This window comes from Saccopteryx bilineata, chromosome 10 (genome assembly GCF_036850765.1).
Source record: "Saccopteryx bilineata isolate mSacBil1 chromosome 10, mSacBil1_pri_phased_curated, whole genome shotgun sequence".
NCBI lineage: Eukaryota > Metazoa > Chordata > Mammalia > Chiroptera > Emballonuridae > Saccopteryx > Saccopteryx bilineata.
In genome coordinates, this window is record NC_089499.1 from 56949740 (window position 1) to 56966581 (window position 16842).

A 16842-nucleotide genomic window follows, 5' to 3' on the forward strand; every position below is an offset into this window, starting at 1 on the left:
TAAATATAAATGTATGAGTTTTAAGGTTTATATATGATGTTAAATAAAAAATATATAACGTATTAAATTCAAATATATAGCATAGATTATAAAATAGCATCAATATACCTATTAAACCCATTTTTAAAATATCTTACACATAAAAAAGTAAAATTAATCAAATGTTCTAGTTTTCTCTCTAATCCTCAGCTATTATCAGGCTTCATCTAATTTAGGTTTTTTCCTAAGTTGAAATAGAAGATAACCATTAAATTTACTCAGCATAGTCTCTCAGTACCAAAATCCTTCTGTTACTTTTCTCATTTTTCTTCTTCCTTCCCCTTTGGTTCCAAAACATTAAAAAAAAAAAAAGTTATTCCTTGAGAAATCAGATCAATCCACTAACTTTTCAAAAGCAAGAAGAAATGTGATATTATCTAATTGATGGAACTACTCATCCAGTTGGAGGACTAAGAGTGATAGAGAAATAGAAAAAAGCATACAAATAGCATGCTTCCATCAAGCACTTTATGCCAGGGCACCAAAGGGATCTAAGAATCCCTCAGGTCTCAGCCTTTGTTTTCTGTAATGTTTAAACTAGTACACTAAATAGCTTATTTTCCTAAAATGACAACTAGAATACAACCAAACAACACAACCCATACCTTTGTAACCACACTTTTCAGCCTTCTCTTTGAAACCAACACTTCATGTATATCACTCACCTGGTCCTTTGGCTTTTGGTCTTTGTTTAGGGGCTGTGGAGGCTTAACTGGGTCATTTATTTCCCCAGTGACATCATCAGAGGACCATGTAGGAATTAGGTTTCCAGGTTGAGGGCTGGACTTAGTGTTATCCTGCAGCCTCTTCTTCACTTGAGAAATATTGCATTTACTTTCTAGCTCATTAGAGGCATCAAAGTGTCTTGGCCGATTCTCTTGAACTAACCCGTTGTTCAAGTCCCTTTCAGCAGGTAAGAAGTCAATGTTCACTCTACTGATTGTAGCTAGTGATTCTGTGGTACTGATCATGTCTGGTTTACAGGTGTGGACTTTCAGACTTGCAGGTGTCTTCAAGGGGCCAACGACTATGTGTTTCTCCTGGGATAAACCTTTGTCTTCACCCTGAGTAAAATGATTCCAAGTTATTACAGCACTCCTTGCACCCTATAAAAAAATTAACTCACCTGGTCTGTGGTGGTGCAGTGGATAAACCATCAACTTGAAATGCTGAGGTCACTAGTTTGAAACCCTGGACTTGCTTGGTCAAGGCACATACAATAAGCAATCACTAAACAACTAAATTGAAGCAACTGTGAGTTCTACCCCCCTTCTCTCTCTCCTTTCTCTGTAAAATCAATAAGTACAATATATTTCTTTAAATGAGAGAAGGATAGTGAGACAGACTCCAGCATGTGTCCCACCCAGGATCCTGTTGGCAACTCCTGTCTGGGCTGATGCTCAAATCAACCAAGCTATCCTCAGTGCCTGGAGCTGACACTTGAACCAATCAAGCCACTGGTATGAGGGAGAGAGAGGGGACAGAAGCAAATGGTCACTTCTCATTTGTGCCCTGACCGGGAATCAAACCTGAGACATCTGCACACTGGAATAAAGCTCTATCTACTTAGCCAACCAGCCAGGGCAATAAATAAAATCTTTATTTTATTTTTTTAAGATTTTTAAAAATTTATTCATTTTAGAGAGGGGAGAGGGAGAGAGAGAGAGAAGGCAGGGAGGAACAGGAAGCATCAACTCCCATATATGCCTTAACCAGACAATCCCAGGGTTTCGAACCAGTGATCTCATTGTTCCAGGTTGACACTTAATCCTCTGTGCCACCCACAGGTCAGGCCAAAAATCTTAAAAAAAATTAACTCAAAATGCAACATCAGGTTCCTCAGAAAGTTACACAGAGAATTACCATATGACTTAGCAACCCCACTCCTAAAAGACTGAAAGTAGAGACTCAAACAGGTATTTTTGCACAAATGTTTATAGTAGCATTATTCACAATGACCAAAAGGTGGAAAGGACCTAAATGTCTATTAGCAATGAATGGATAAACAAAGTGTAGTATACATACAATATAACATTCAAAAGCCTTAGAAAAGAAGGCAGTCCTTTTTGTTAATTTAGAAATTAAATTTGGCCCTGGCCAAATTTGCTCAGTGGATAGAGTGTCAGCCTGGTGTATGGATGTCCCGGGTTTGATTTCCAGTCAGGGTACACAGAAGTGACTATTTGCTTTTCTCCCCCTCTCACTCCCCTTTCTCTCTCTTTTCCGCTCCCACAGTTAGTGGTTCTATTGGTTCAAGTATCAGCCCCAGACGGGAGTTGACGGTCAGGTCATATGCAGGATTCTGTCTCACTATCTCCCCTCCTTTCACTCAAAAGAGAGAGAGAGAGAGAGAGAGAGAGAATGAAAAGGTAGTCTACAGAATGGGAGGAAATATTCACAGATCATTAAGGATCTAGTATCCAGAATACAGAAAAAACTCTTAAGAACTCAATAACAAAAAAAATTTTTTTTAAATAATTAAAAAATGGACAAATAACTTAGTAAACATTTCCCCAAAGAATGCATATAAAGTTCAACAAGCTTGTGAAAAGATGCTATGTCATTAGTCATCAGGCAACTGCAAATCAAAACTATGAGATACTGCTTCATATCCAGTAGGATGGCTGAATCAGAAAAAAAAAAGAGTTGGCAAGGCTATGGAAAAATTGGAACTCTAGTGGGTTGATGATAGGAATATAAAATTATGTAACTAATATGGGAAAAAAGTTAAAGATAGAATTAGGATATGACAGCATTTCCAGTCCTAGGTATATACCAAAAAGAATTGAAAACAGGTACTCGAACAAATAGTTGTACACAAATGCTCACAGAAATAGCCAAAAGGTGAAAACCACCCAGTATCCACCAATGAATGGAAAAGCAATTGTAGTATACACATACAATGGGATGTTATTCAGACATCAAAACAAATAAAGTGCCTGACCAGGCGGTGGCGCAGTGGAGGGAGCGTTGGACTGGGATGCAGAGGACCCAGGTTCGAGACCCCGAGGTCACCGGCTTGAGCACGGGCTCATCTGGTTTGAGCAAAAGCCCACCAGCTTGAACCCAAGGTTGCTGGCTCCAACAAGGGTCTACTCGGTCTGCTGGGGGCCCGCGGTCAAGGCACATATGAGAAAGCAGTCGATGAACAACTAAGGTGTTGCAACGCACAATGAAAAACTAATGATTGATGTTTCTCATCACTCTGTTCCTGTCTGTCCCTGTCTATCCCTCTCTCTGACTCACTCTCTGTCTCTGTAAAAAAAAAATAAAAAAAAAATATATACACACATATATACATATATGTATGTATATACATATGTATGTATATATATATATAAAAAGAAAAAAAACAAAAAAACCCCAAATAAAGTATTGCTACATGCTATGTGGATGAACCTCAAAACCATTATCCTAAGTGAAAGAAGCCAAGACACAAAAGGTCACATATTGTATGATTCCATTTATATGAAGTATCTAGAACAGGCAAATCCATAAGAGACAGAAAACATGTTGGTGGTGGTTTTCAGTGACTGGATAGGAATGAGGATAACTAGTTAATGGGTATGGGGTTTCCTTTTGGGGTGATGTGAAAATGTTTTGGAACTAGATAAAAGTGATGGTTGCACAAATTGTGAATGTCCTGAATGCAATTAATTGTTCACTTTAAAATGGTTAACTTTGTTATATAAATTTCACCTCAATAAAAAATATTCTTAGCCTGACTGGTGATGGTGTAGTAGATAGAGCGTTAACCTGGGATGCTGAGGTCCCAGGTTTGAAACCCCAAGATCACCAGCTTGAGTGACAGCTCACCAGCTTGAGCAAGGAGTCGACAGCTTGAGTGTGGGATCATTGATATAATCCCATAGTCACTAGCTTGAACCCAGAGGTCACTGGCTTGAAACCCAAGGTTGCTGGCTTGAGCAAGGGTTCAGTGGCTCAGCTTGAGTCCCCCAGTCAAGGTGTGTATGAGAAGCAATCAATGAACAACTAAAGTAACGGAACTACGAGTTGATACTCCTCATCTCTCTGCCTTCCTGCCTCTCTTTCAAAAAAAAATTATTAGAATGAAGTTATTACAGCACTGACTTCATGAACAGTTTGACAGCACACTTTGGATAAAGTGGGCTAAATGAAATCATCTTCATCAGCATTCTTTCTCTACAGTACAAAATCAATTACACAGCAGAATCTCCAGTAAAGTCTAATCATTTTACATAAAATAACTTACTTAGATAACCTGTCATTTTAATACAGTCTCTAACACACGTACCCTTTAAAAGAAACATACCGTTACACACGTCTTGGAGCCACTGGAAGAGTGCGGCCGGAGGGGAACTACTTCAAGATTTGATTCTGCCTTTCCAGAAACCATTGAAGAAGCAGGTTTGGATTTAGAATCACCATTTTTAATATTATTTTTGAAGGTTTTTCTTTATTAAGAAGAAAAGGAAAAGTTATTACCAATATAATGAAAATGAAAGGTATGTGTGTATGTACTACATTCCCTTACAGAACCACTTTATTTATAGAGAACATTCTTCTAAAAACCAGGGATAGTTTACAAAATACTTGAACAGTGCTCTTCAAAAACAATCCAGGTCATGAAAAACAAAGTAAAAACTGTCCCAGACCTGCCCTGGCCAGTTGGCTCAGTGGTAGAGCATTGGCCTGGCATGTGGAAGTCCTGGGTTCGATTCCCAGCCAGGACACACAAGAGTGTGCCCATCTGCTTCTCCACCCTTCCCCCTCTCCTTTCTCTCTATCTCTCTTTTCCCCTCCTGCAGCCAAGGCTCCATTGGAGCAAAGTTGGCCCAGGTGCTAATGATGGCTCCATGACCTCCACCTCAGGTGCTAGAATGGCTCCGTTGCAATGGGGCAACTCCCCAGATGGGCAGAGAGTATCACCCCCTAGTGGGCATGCTGGGTGGATCCTAGTCAGGTGCATGCAAGAGTCTGTCTCTCTGCTTCCCCATTTCTGACTTCAGAAAAATAAAAAAACAAAAACAAAAAAACCTGTCCCACACCCAACCTGACTAAGAAGATATGAGGTCTAAATGTAATATGATATCCTAGACTGGATCCTGGAACAGAAAAAGGACATTAGCAGAAAAACTGGGGAAAACTGAATTAAGTCTGGAGCTTAGTCAACAGTAGGGTACAGATGATAGGTTCTTAGTACTAACAGATGTTCCATGGTAACGGGTAGGAGAAACTGGGTGGTGGCTATACAGAAAGTCTCTGTACTATTTCTGCAACATTTTTATAAATACAAAATTATTCCAAAAAAAAAAAATCTCTGAGAAATTACCTCATGTACAGAAGTACCAGAATAATTTCACCTTCAAGTTTCACATGTTTATACTACCACCACAGCTGCTTTGCCAAGTTTGAGACTAACAATGATTGGCATACTCAGCCTTGACTTGTAGAATAAATGTACATATAATATCCCAACTGTTTTGGTGTGCCGTTCCTACAACTGAGTTAAAGCTCTAGAAAATTCAAAGGGAACATGAAGACCAGCGCTGTGGATGGAAGGCCAAAAGTTCTGTTTAGTGGGAAATTAGAAGCAATGTAAACAAAAAGATCGTCCTTTATCCCATGGGGCCTTGTTAGCATTGCCTCCCAAATTGAACATGTCACAAGGCAGAGACTGTGAAGACTTTGTCCAGACCTAAATCTTAGATTCTGGAATAGCTGTTTAGTGAAGGTAGGACCTACAAGTCAAAGTAAGAAATTCTTTTTCTCTTGAGAAGTTATGAGTGAATATAGAAACTGACGGAGGTCTCAGAAATCTGAGCACTATATTTAAGATGTGACTATTATTTTACAGAGTAAATAATGTAATAGGTTTCTTAGATAATCTCTTATTTTAATATGGTTTCTAAAACACATGTCTTTTTAAAAGAATCATACTCAATGTGACTTGGAACCCTCTGAGGAATGTTAAATGGTTCTCTCAATTTCTGATTTTAGCAATTAAGCAAATCTCAATGCATGTTCTAATCATGCAATTTCACTTTATGTTTAAAAGAAACTCACCATAAGTTCTTGCACATTAAAATTATAGAGGCCACCCTCTTTTATTCCACCTATAGAGCCCAGCTATTTGCAAGGGAAGTATCTTACGCCTTTGTGGCCTCCAAAAAGAAGGAGATTTGGCGCTTTACATAAGGCTGCCTCAGGATGCTTCTCACAGAGGGTCGTTCTTCAGGCTTTTTGCTCAGCATTGTTCTTATCAGTTCTGCCAGTTCTGGACTGTAAGCTTTTGGCATTGGTGGCAGCTACAAAGAGAAATAATACTGCAATTATGACTAATGGTTTTGGAAGCAAAGTAGATGAAGGTAAAATTTTCCACATTTATTTAGTCATCCACATGAGGATAAAATAACCAGTTTATTAGTCTACTGGAAGTATACTGATATCCTGGTTATAACAGCAAGCTGTAAGATTATAAAAGTATATCCTTCAAACTAGCAGTCCCATTTGAAGACTCCTTCCTTCAGAAATAAGGGCATGAGACTTCTGATCAAGATGCCAGCATAATTGCCTCCTCCCACAACCACATCAAAATTACAACTAAACTACAAGATAAGCGTCATTCAGAACTGCCTGAAGCCTAGCTGAACGGAAGTCCTATAACTAGGGAATTAAAGAAGTAGCCACATCGAGACTGGTAGGAGTGGAGATGTGGACAGGGTAGTCCCATACCCACACGTGGCAGATCAAAATTGAGAGGGATATCTCAGCTGCAGAGGTCCCCCCTGAGGAGCAAGGGGCCCCAGCACCACACCAGGCCCCCTATCCCAGGGTTCCAGTGCCAGGAAGAGAAGTCCCCATAACTTCTGGCTGTAAAAACCAGCAGAAATTGGCACTAGCTGGTTAACTCAGTCAGTTAGAGCATCATTCCAAGACACTGGGATTACAGGTCCGATCCCCATTCATTTGTCTCTCTAGAAGCAATCAATTAAAAAAAGTAGCAGAGATTGAGGCTGAGGGAAACAGAGAGCTGCAGAATTCTCAGGCAGTTCCTCTTTTTTTATTTTAATAAAAATTTTTATTGATTGATTTTAGAGAGACAGAGAGTGGAAGGGAAAGAGAGAAACAGAGAGAAGCATTTATTTGTTGTTCCATTTGGTTGTACATTCAGTGGTTGCTTCTCGTGTGTGCCCTAACCAGGAATTAAACCTGAAACCTTGGAGTTTCAGGACAAAATACGCTAACCTAACCAGCCAGGGCCCAGGCAGACCACACATGGACTTATTCAGACTCACTCCCTCTGAGCTCTAGCAGTAATGTGTTAACTTGAAAAGTACCAAGGACATATGGGGTGGAATTAAATTGTCCACCATCAGGACAAGAGCTGGGGAGCAACTTTCTCCCAGAAAAAAAGTGCTGACAGGGGCCATTGTTCCTTTTCTGAGCCCTCCTCCCACACAGCCAGCAAGCGGGCACCATACCTGAGACTACATCACCCTGGCTCACATTGTTTGCCCAGCCCTGGAGATTCCCTGAGGCACCACCCCATCCAAATTTTGGGCCCACACAAGCTATTTCCAGTGGCTTTTCTACACAAATGGCCTGTCTTGGCTCATGCTTCAGACTTTCCTAAAATCACTCAAACAAACAGCAGCTGGCTCAGTGAGCCCTGTAGCTCTTGCTAAGTGGCTCCAGTGGCAGCACTAGCATCGGCCAGCCTTGGTTCACAGCTTGTCCTTGCCTGGGCACCTCCAAACCCAGCACAAGTAGCAGTCATCTGAAGATCGCTTAGAGTTCATGCTGGGTGGCCCCGAGTAGAACACAGGCAGCAGCTGAACTTGGTCTGCACCTCCCAGAAGGCCCCAGAGCCAGCACACCCAGTGGACAGCTTCTGACCATGTTGAAGCACTGCCATCCAACCACCTCCAAAAGCAACCCACTCAAAGGGGTGGATTCAGTGGGCACCAGGGCCGTCTGAAGCTAAGTTCTGCTCTGTGGGGTGGGCCCCCGCACAGCTGATCCTGCACTGTGGTCAGAGGTCAGTGGCCACAGCCAGTCCTTACAGCTGATTGTCCTGGGGTAAATCCCTCCCATTGACTTGCCAACAGTAATCAAGGCTCAACTGCAATAGGAAGGTGTACACAGCCCATATGGAGGAATGTACCTCAAGTGAGTGATCAAGAAGGTGGTGCTACTAGACCCTATAGAACACCTACTACATTAGGCCACTCTACAAAGCCTGGGAGATGTAGCAGTTCTACATAATACGTAGAAACAAACACAGGGAGGCTGCCCAAATGAGAAGACAAAGAAATATGCCCCTGAGAAAAAAATAGAACAAAACTCCAGGAAAACAACTAAATAAAATAGAGATAGGCAATTTACTAGATGTAGAATTCAAAACACTGGTTATAAAGATGCTCAATGTGTTTAGTGAGAACTTCAACAGCATAAAAAAGACAGTCAGAAATGAAGAATACACGGCCCTGGCTAAGCAGGTCAGTGAAGAAGGTGTCATCCCAGTGTGCAGATGTTGAGGGTTCGACACCCCTTTCAGGGCATATATGAGAAACCATCAATGAGTACACAACTAAATGAAACAACTAAGTGAAACAATAAGTCGAAGTTTCTCTTTCTCTCCCTTCCTTTCTCTCTCTTTCTTTCTCAAATCAATGGAAAAATAAAAGAACCAATCAGAAATGAAGGAGACACTAACTGAAATGAAGAATAATTTACAGGGAATCAACAGTAGAGCAAATGAAGCCAAGAAACAAATCAGCAATTTGGAATATAAAGAAACAAAAAACACCCAATCAGAACAGCAAAAAGAATAATAATAACAAAAAAACCCATAGTGTCAAGAGCCTCTGGGACAACTTCAAGCATACCAACATTTGTATCATGGGGGTGACAGAAGGAGAAGAGTGAGAGCAAAAAATTGAAAACCTATTTTAGTCCTGGCTGGGTAGGTCAGTTGGTTAGAGCATTGTCCCAATAAACCCAAGTTGCGAGTTCAATCCCCAATCATGGCAAATACAAGAGTCAACCAATGAATGCATACTCTTCTACTCTTCCTTACTCTCTCACTAATAAAATCAATAAATAAAAAATATAAAAAAGAAACCATATTTGAAAAAACAATGACAGAAAACTTCCCTAACCTGGTGAAGGAAACAGACATACAAGTCCAGGAAGTACAGAGTCCCAAACAAGATGAACCCAAAGAGGCCCACACCAACACACACCATAATTAAAATGCAAAAGGTTAAAGATAAAGAGAGAACCTTAAAAGTAGCAAGAGAAAAGCAATTAGTTACCTACGAGAGCTCCCATAAGACTGTCAGCTGAATTATCAACAGAAACTCTGCAGGCCAAAATGGACTAGCAAGAAATAATCAAATGCTGAAAAACTAGGACCTACAACCAAGATTACTCTACATAGCAAAGCTATCATTTAGAATCAAAGAACATATAAAGAGCTTCCCAGACAAAAAAAAGTTAAAGAAGTTCATCACCATCAAACCAGTATTATATGAAATGTTAAAAGGTCTTCTTCAAGAAGACAAAAAAACATGTATGAACAATAAAATTGCCATAAATACATATTTATCAACAACTGAATCTAAAAAACAAAATAAATGAACAAGCAGAACAGAAATATACTCATAGATACAGAGAACATTTTGACACTTGCCAGATAGGAGGGGGGCTGAAGGGACAGATAAAAATGTGAAGGGATTAAGAAGCACAAACTGGTAGTTACAAACAGTCATGGGATGTAAAGTACAGCATAGGAGATATAGTCAATAATATTCTAATAACTATGTGTAGTGTCAGATGGGTGCAAGATTGGGATAATCACTAATAAGTTATGTAATGTCTAATCACTAGGGTGTACACTTGAAACTAATATATAATGTATGTCAACTATAACTGAAAAAAAAAAAGGAAAGAAGGGCATGAGTTCCTGAAGACTTACGTACCAGGATATTCATTGCAGTATCGTTCTTACAGTAGTAAACAACTAGAAACAACTTAATTGTCCATCCATAGGGAACTCATACAATAGGCTGTGGTACATCCTTCTAAAAAAACACTAGGTAGCCTCCTAAAAAAAACAAAAGAAAGACGTACTAACCTAGAAAGATGTCCCTCATATATTAAGTCAAAAAAGTGAGTTGTCTAGCAATTTGTATAACCTGATTTCATTTCAGTTACTTTTTTAAAGTATCTGTGTATATATGTGCATATATACACCTACGGTTATATTTGTATAAGACAGGAAAAAACCAGGAAGGCCATGCACCAAATTGTTAATAATGGCTATCTATAAGGGATTAAAATGAATAGAAGGGAATTTCACTTTTTAAAATTATTTATTTATTTATTTTACTTTATGTTTCTTTCTAATGAATTGACCATTACATTCCTTAAGTTATGAAATGGCCAACAGACCATATCTTTTTATTTTTTTAATTTTTCCATTGATTTGAGAGAGAGAGAGAGAGAAAGGAAGGGAAAGAGAAAGAGAAGCATCAACTCGTTGTTCCACTTTATTTACTTGTGTAGTCATTGGTTGCTTCTTATATGTGAACTGATAGGGGATCAATCCTGCAACCTCAGCGTACCAAGATGATGTTCTATCCACTGAAACCACCAGGCTAGGGCCTCATTCTTTTCTTGTTTGAGTCTTTAAGTAGTAGAATTATGGGAAAATATTACTTTTTTTGTATTTTTCAAATTAAAATATTAAATGAGTCTTGGTGTAGCAATAAAATCAGTAGGTGATTTATGGCCTTAAACTTGTTGGTGTATGGATGCCTGACACTACATAGGGCAACTGATCTCATGCAACTAACATATAAAGTTGGCCATTCTGGCATTTATACCATACACAATGCTTTTTGCAATTACTAACTGGCTGCTAGTAATTGTGAAAAGGAACAACAAGTTCAAACAGAGAGGGCTCAATTTAACCATAAGTTGCTTGGGAGAAACAACCAATAGTCTCTCAGGGCACTGGCATGTCCTGTGGCTACAGATACTGGTTTTCAAAAGGCCAATTTCTTGAAACCATTAAGCCACCTTTACAAATTAATATTAAGAAATGATTGATTCTTTCTGCTCCAGTTCAACCTTCCTCACAGAAGGGACCCACCATTCTTAATTATCCTCCCAACATCAATGATTACTCACTTCTGCCAGTAGCTAATTATAAAGCTGCATTAAATAAACCTTGCTCCAAATATTAAAAACCCTTAGTTACAGAATATTCTTTACCTTTCCTTCAATAATCCGATAAACTAAAGAATTCATGTCTTTTGCATTGAAAGCATGCTTCAAGGTGGCCATTTCATAAGCACAGCATCCCAGAGCCCAAACATCAGACTAGAAAAGAAAAATAGTAAATGGTTATATATCAGAATGCTTTAACATTTTTTCTCTTAAAAAAGAAACGGCATTTTCCTTAAACCAATTCACAGAGAATTCTTAGACATAACTATTCTGATGAGCTTTGAAATTATGAATGCTGCCCTAGAGACCAGCTGAGCTGGCATACACAGCCCAAGCCTACCTTATAGTTGTAGGGTTTGTTCGAGAACAATTCAGGGCTCATGTAGTAGGGTGTGCCAATGAGGGTGCTAGCCATGTCACAGTGGTTCTCTAACACTCGGGCTATTCCTAGGTCACCCACTTTGATGATATTAGTTCTTGTTAGGAAGACATTTTGAGTTTTCAGATCTCGATGAAGGATGTGTTTTTCATGTAAATACTGAAAAAAGAAATAAAATTTCATTAAATATAAGTACTTATCTACCTTTTTACTCATGACTTCTTATGTACCATCAATTAATTGCACGAGTTAAAGAGCTTAGTTACCTAGATATCAAAACACTATTGTTTTATAGTTTCTAAATAAAAAGTCTAATTTACAACTTTCTAAAGTAAAAAAATTAAATTCCATGCATTAATTTGTCCAGTATACTTCACAATTGTTCATTAACCATTATACCATTTAGTATTATATGGATCCAGTTAAAAAACATGCTTACAAACTCCCACCGAAGGTAGAAAAAACAACTTATACAAAGTCAGATGCACATTCCTCTCAGTTTCATAAAATACTCAGTTTAATAGTATTTTCAAACATAACAAGTTCATTTTTACTCAGAGAAAGTATCCTAGAATTTAAACTACAAGGGTGATTAATTCTGGACAATTTAGCCCAGTTTCAGAGTATTTCATAAACAATCTCATTCTTGAATATGTATATATTAGACCACAAACAAGTTTTGCATTTCCACTCACTGTGCCACGGGGTTAAAACCCAAATCCCTACAGTTTAAGCATATTAATTAGTCCAATAACTTTTCAGTATGACACAGATGACCAGCTGATAACAAACACGGTCATTCTCTTTTCTCTGTTGACTCAGGGCCCTTAAAATGGACTGTGGTATAAATATTAAGTAAATAGAAAATTGGCTTCCCCTCCAATTAGACATGAAATCTATACCTATTTCAATATGGGTATCACTCATCCAGTAACATTACAATGCTAGAACATGAGCAACTGAGTCCACTTCACAACTGGATTTTTAAAAAAATACATTTTTTACATACACATTTGGGAAAGAATTTCCCCCAAATCCACCTGCCACCCCCTCCATCCCCCTGGAGCAAGTAGGATGCCGAGTCTGGAAAGTACCTGCAGAGCCATGGCGATCTGAACAAACCACTCTACCACTTGACTTTCAGGCAGAAGCTGCCCCTTCTGCTCCTTCAGCTTTCGGTACAGATCACCTCCTTCACAGAAGCCCATGACAATGTACAGCAGACCGTCCCCTCCCTCCCACGACTCCTTGTAGGTGACAATATTGGGGTGCTTCAGCTGAGACAAGAGCTGGGCTTCCTGTTCAGCAGCTCGCCGCTCTTGGCTGGAGGCATTTCGGAGGTTCAGTTTTTTGATGACATACTACAAAGAAAACGCGTTTTTGCAATGCACAAATAAACATACAGTTTTAAAGGTTCAGAAGTATTTAGGGTTCTCCTGAGTGTCCTCAAAACTAATCTTCTGGAACCTGTCCAATAATCTAATCATTTTATTATTCACAAAAAGCAGTTGCTAACACCAATAGTACTTTTTACAGTTTAGATTTATAGCTGGGGGGGGGGGGTCACAAAAAATTCTTGCAGAAAGAATGGATCCATGGTTGCATTAAATATTCAAAGGAGTCCACAGTCCAGTAAGTTTAACTATCACTGACCCTCAACATACAAAATTATTCCCACTTTTAAAAAAGTCAATATTCTCTCACACCTAATACACTGCTCTCAATCAAAGAACCAGATAATTACTTAACAAACACATAATTAAATGTGCTTCATAAAATGTGAACTATTGCTCAAATGTGAGGTGCTATTATTACAGCTTGAACCCCATCTTCACTCAAAAAGAACCAATGACCCTTCCCCATTCCACACACACCTTTGCCTACTGAATAAATCTATTATGCCTAAAAAAATATAATTCTTATGCCTGAGTTTTTGTTCCAGGCAGAGTGACTAGCACCTGACAAGGCAGAATAGATGAGAGCTTTATACTTAGGAGGGTATCTCTAAGCTGGTCCAGGGTAGTCCCATTGTGTTGGTGTAATTATTAATGGTACCTCTGTTCAGTTTCAAACTGGTTCCAATTTGTACAATACATTATATGATCACCCTATTTATAAACCACATTAAAGAACTGGCTCCTTATCTGAGGTTGGTATAAAACGCTTTAATCAAAGGAGTGACATTAGATGTTTTGTAACGACTGTTTGGACTGTGTTGGAAGTGATGGATTGGAGAAGAGCAAGTCATATAGCAGGGAAGGCCGGTCGGAGACCTTGGCAAGAAGAGTTTACCTAGATCAGTGGTAGTCAACCTGGTCCCTACCGCCCACTAGTAGGCGTTCCAGCTTTCATGGTGGGCGGTAGCGGAGCAACCAAAGTATAAATAAAAAGATAGATTTAACTATAGTAAGTTGTTTAATAAAGATTTATTCTGCCAAACTTAGCGAAAATCTGACATAAAGTACTTGGTAAGTAATTCTTATTATATGCTTTAACTTGCTGTAACTCTGCTTTATCAATTTTATAAAGTAAAGTTACTTCCCTACTTTATAAATCACCATTACTGTGGAACCGGTGGGCGGTTAGAAAATTTTACTACTAACAGAGATACAAAAGTGGGCGGTAGGTATAAAAAGGTTGACTACCCCTGCTATAGATAATGATGTCCTGGATTAGGGTGGTACCCATGGAGATGGAAAAGAGCCTGCTGGCTCAGTGGACAGAAGAATGGGGGTGAGAGTAAGAGGGGCATCAAGAATGACTCCCAGGTGTCCAACAGTGGGCAACTGGCTGGTTGGTGGAACTAGTCATCAGGGATCACAAGAGAAGGTTTGGCAGGAAGGTGATGAGTCCAGTTGTTAGGCAGGATAGACAATTACCAGGACAGGAAAAAGGGAGGGGTGAAAAGGAGGGAGTCAGCAAGGTTTTAAGGTTTGCTAAAACAAAATCACCAGATGTCCAAACAGCCTTGAAACACTATTTGCTAGTCTCAACAACAAGGAAGGGGAGCCTTGAAACCCCCTTAGACCTGATAACATGGAGGAAACAATGCCCTGAAGCTAAGAGCATGTAACTCCAAAGACCCCAACTGGCAGTGCACTCAGGCTGAGTTGCCTGCTAGTGCCTTGTGCCAAGTGCGAATAGCTTTAATAGACTGCTTGCTTTACTTCAGCGCTGCACAGTGTCTCTCACCTGAATTCATGCTCCGAGCATGGCAAGAACTGAGGAGGGAGAGGCTCCCCTTGGACGTGGGCTTTCTCCAGTGACATCTCGAGATAAGATGCACGGGGCTGTAACTGTGTTAAGGGCCTGGGAATGCATGATCTCGCGAAATTGTTGAACAGGAGAAAAAGTGTGTAGCTCAAACACACCAATTAATAGTACAAAGAAAAACTACAAGGGTGTTCCTTCGGAGTGCGTACTACAGAAAGACACGGCCTCATCTTGGTCTGGTACACCAGCCCTGAGGACGTGCCATCGGAGGTGTGTCCCCTTCAGACCACCCCGGGCCCTAACCTTGGGAGAGCGCCCTCAGCGAACCCCTGCATGCCCCGCCCCCTAATGAACCCCCAATTCTGCCGACCTGCTTGCCCTCCCGTCGGTGCCTCACGAGCGTCACCTCCCCGTAGCTGCCTCTCCCCACGACCTGCAGGTAGCAGTAGGCGGCCAGGGGCATGTTCCTGGCGCGGGCAACAGTCGGGGTGCGGCGGCAGAAAGCAGGACAGTGAGCCACAGCGAGAGGCCCAACTCATGCCCGAGAAGCTGCAGTGTCCCGGCTGCAGAGACCCCCGGCTGGCCTGCGCGCGACGGCCGGACTCACGGCGACGCTGCTGCCATAGCGATCCCAGCCGGCGCCGCTCCGCGCATGCTCCGGTGGGCCGGCAGGCTCACCAGAGCCCAGGCACCAGACAGGCAGAGCAGTTCCGCGGTCTCGGGAGGACTCGCCATAGAGCCGAGGCGCCAGGCGGCCAGAGCGGTTCCACCTGGTCATGCGCGCACTCCCGGCCTCGGCTCCACTCTGTGGAACTTCCGGGTCCGGGCAACAATAGTCATGGAAGCTTCCCTTTATTGAGCACTTGTTCCAAGTGGTTTGCAAGTATTGGTCATTGTACAAATATTTGTTGGCTGCCTACCATGTGCCAGGCGCACGAACTCCCTTCCCTCCTGGTGCTCACTTTCTAATGGGGATTGATGGTGGTGGTGGCGGCGGCAGACTCTAGACCAGTGGTTCTCAAACTTTTTGAAGTTGGGGCACATTTAAAATACTACAAGTAATTGTAGGTGCGCTATATACAAATTTCTGAGAAACATGTTATAATAAGTCAAATATTAAAGAAAAAAATTAAGTCTAAGCATGCTTTTCTGGTAATTAAACAAAATAAATACAAAATTAAATTCTGACATTAAAAAACATTTTTATGTTACATTTTTTGTTTTGCTTTTTAGAATTTATAAAAAGGGGGTTAAAAAATTGTAAACCCAGCAGCCCGGCCCATGCAGGTTCGCATTGGATTCGGACAGTCGGTAAAGAAACAACGGAGCCAAGAACTAATGGGCCTTCATCTTTAATTCTAGCTTGCACCCGGCAGGCAAGTAAAAACACACACCGGGCTCCAAAACCCACTCACATTCAGTGCTCACAAAGCTACTGATTTATCCGAGTTTCCTAGAATCAAAGGTTTCTAGCTCACCAGACTTATTCACCTCTGTTCCCCATCTCCTTCCTTCTCCCTGCATAAACTGCACAAACTGGCCTCTTACTCAGCACTCCGCCATCTTGGCTGCTTCTCCTGGCCTACTCCACGTGGCCTCCTTCTCTGCTCTCTGCTCTGCTCTCTCCTCTAATGATAATCTCAGGAACCAAGAGAGCAAGCTCCTGTTCTGCCCCTATTTTATAGTGTAGAAATCCAAACCTTTAATCCAATATACAAACCAGGGAAGTCTCTAACACAGGGGTCCCCAAACTACGGCCCGCGGGCCGCATGCAGCCCCCTGAGGCCATTTATCCGGCCCCCACCGCACTTCTGGAAGGGGCACCTCTTTCATTGGTGGTCAGTGAGAGGAGCATAGTTCCCATTGAAATACTGGTCAGTTTGTTGATTTAAATTTACTTGTTCTTTATTTTAAATATTGTATTTGTTCTCATTTTGTTTTTTTACTTTAAAATAAGATATGTGCACTGTGCATAGGGATTTGTTCATAGT

At 40.7% G+C, this 16842-nt stretch overlaps 1 protein-coding gene across 3 annotated transcripts in view; it reads right to left on the bottom strand.

Annotated features, from left to right (window-relative positions):
- Positions 1-15567, bottom strand: part of NEK4 (NIMA related kinase 4) — a 60534-nt gene extending 44967 nt beyond the window's left edge. For 2 of the 3 annotated variants that reach the window (XM_066245248.1, XM_066245247.1), the window contains exons 1-7: positions 15222-15566; positions 12733-12999; positions 11600-11797; positions 11305-11412; positions 6175-6329; positions 4334-4475; positions 705-1103 (exon numbers count right to left, since the gene is read on the bottom strand). In XM_066245248.1, the coding sequence (XP_066101345.1) occupies positions 705-1103; positions 4334-4475; positions 6175-6329; positions 11305-11412; positions 11600-11797; positions 12733-12999; positions 15222-15314 (1362 nt within the window). In that variant the 5' untranslated portion in view covers positions 15315-15566. Of the gene's footprint in view, positions 1-704; positions 1104-4333; positions 4476-6174; positions 6330-11304; positions 11413-11599; positions 11798-12732; positions 13000-15221 lie in introns of all 3 variants that reach the window. The other variant, XR_010727311.1, reaches the window with a different exon arrangement.
- Positions 15568-16842: the final 1275 nt, after the last annotated feature.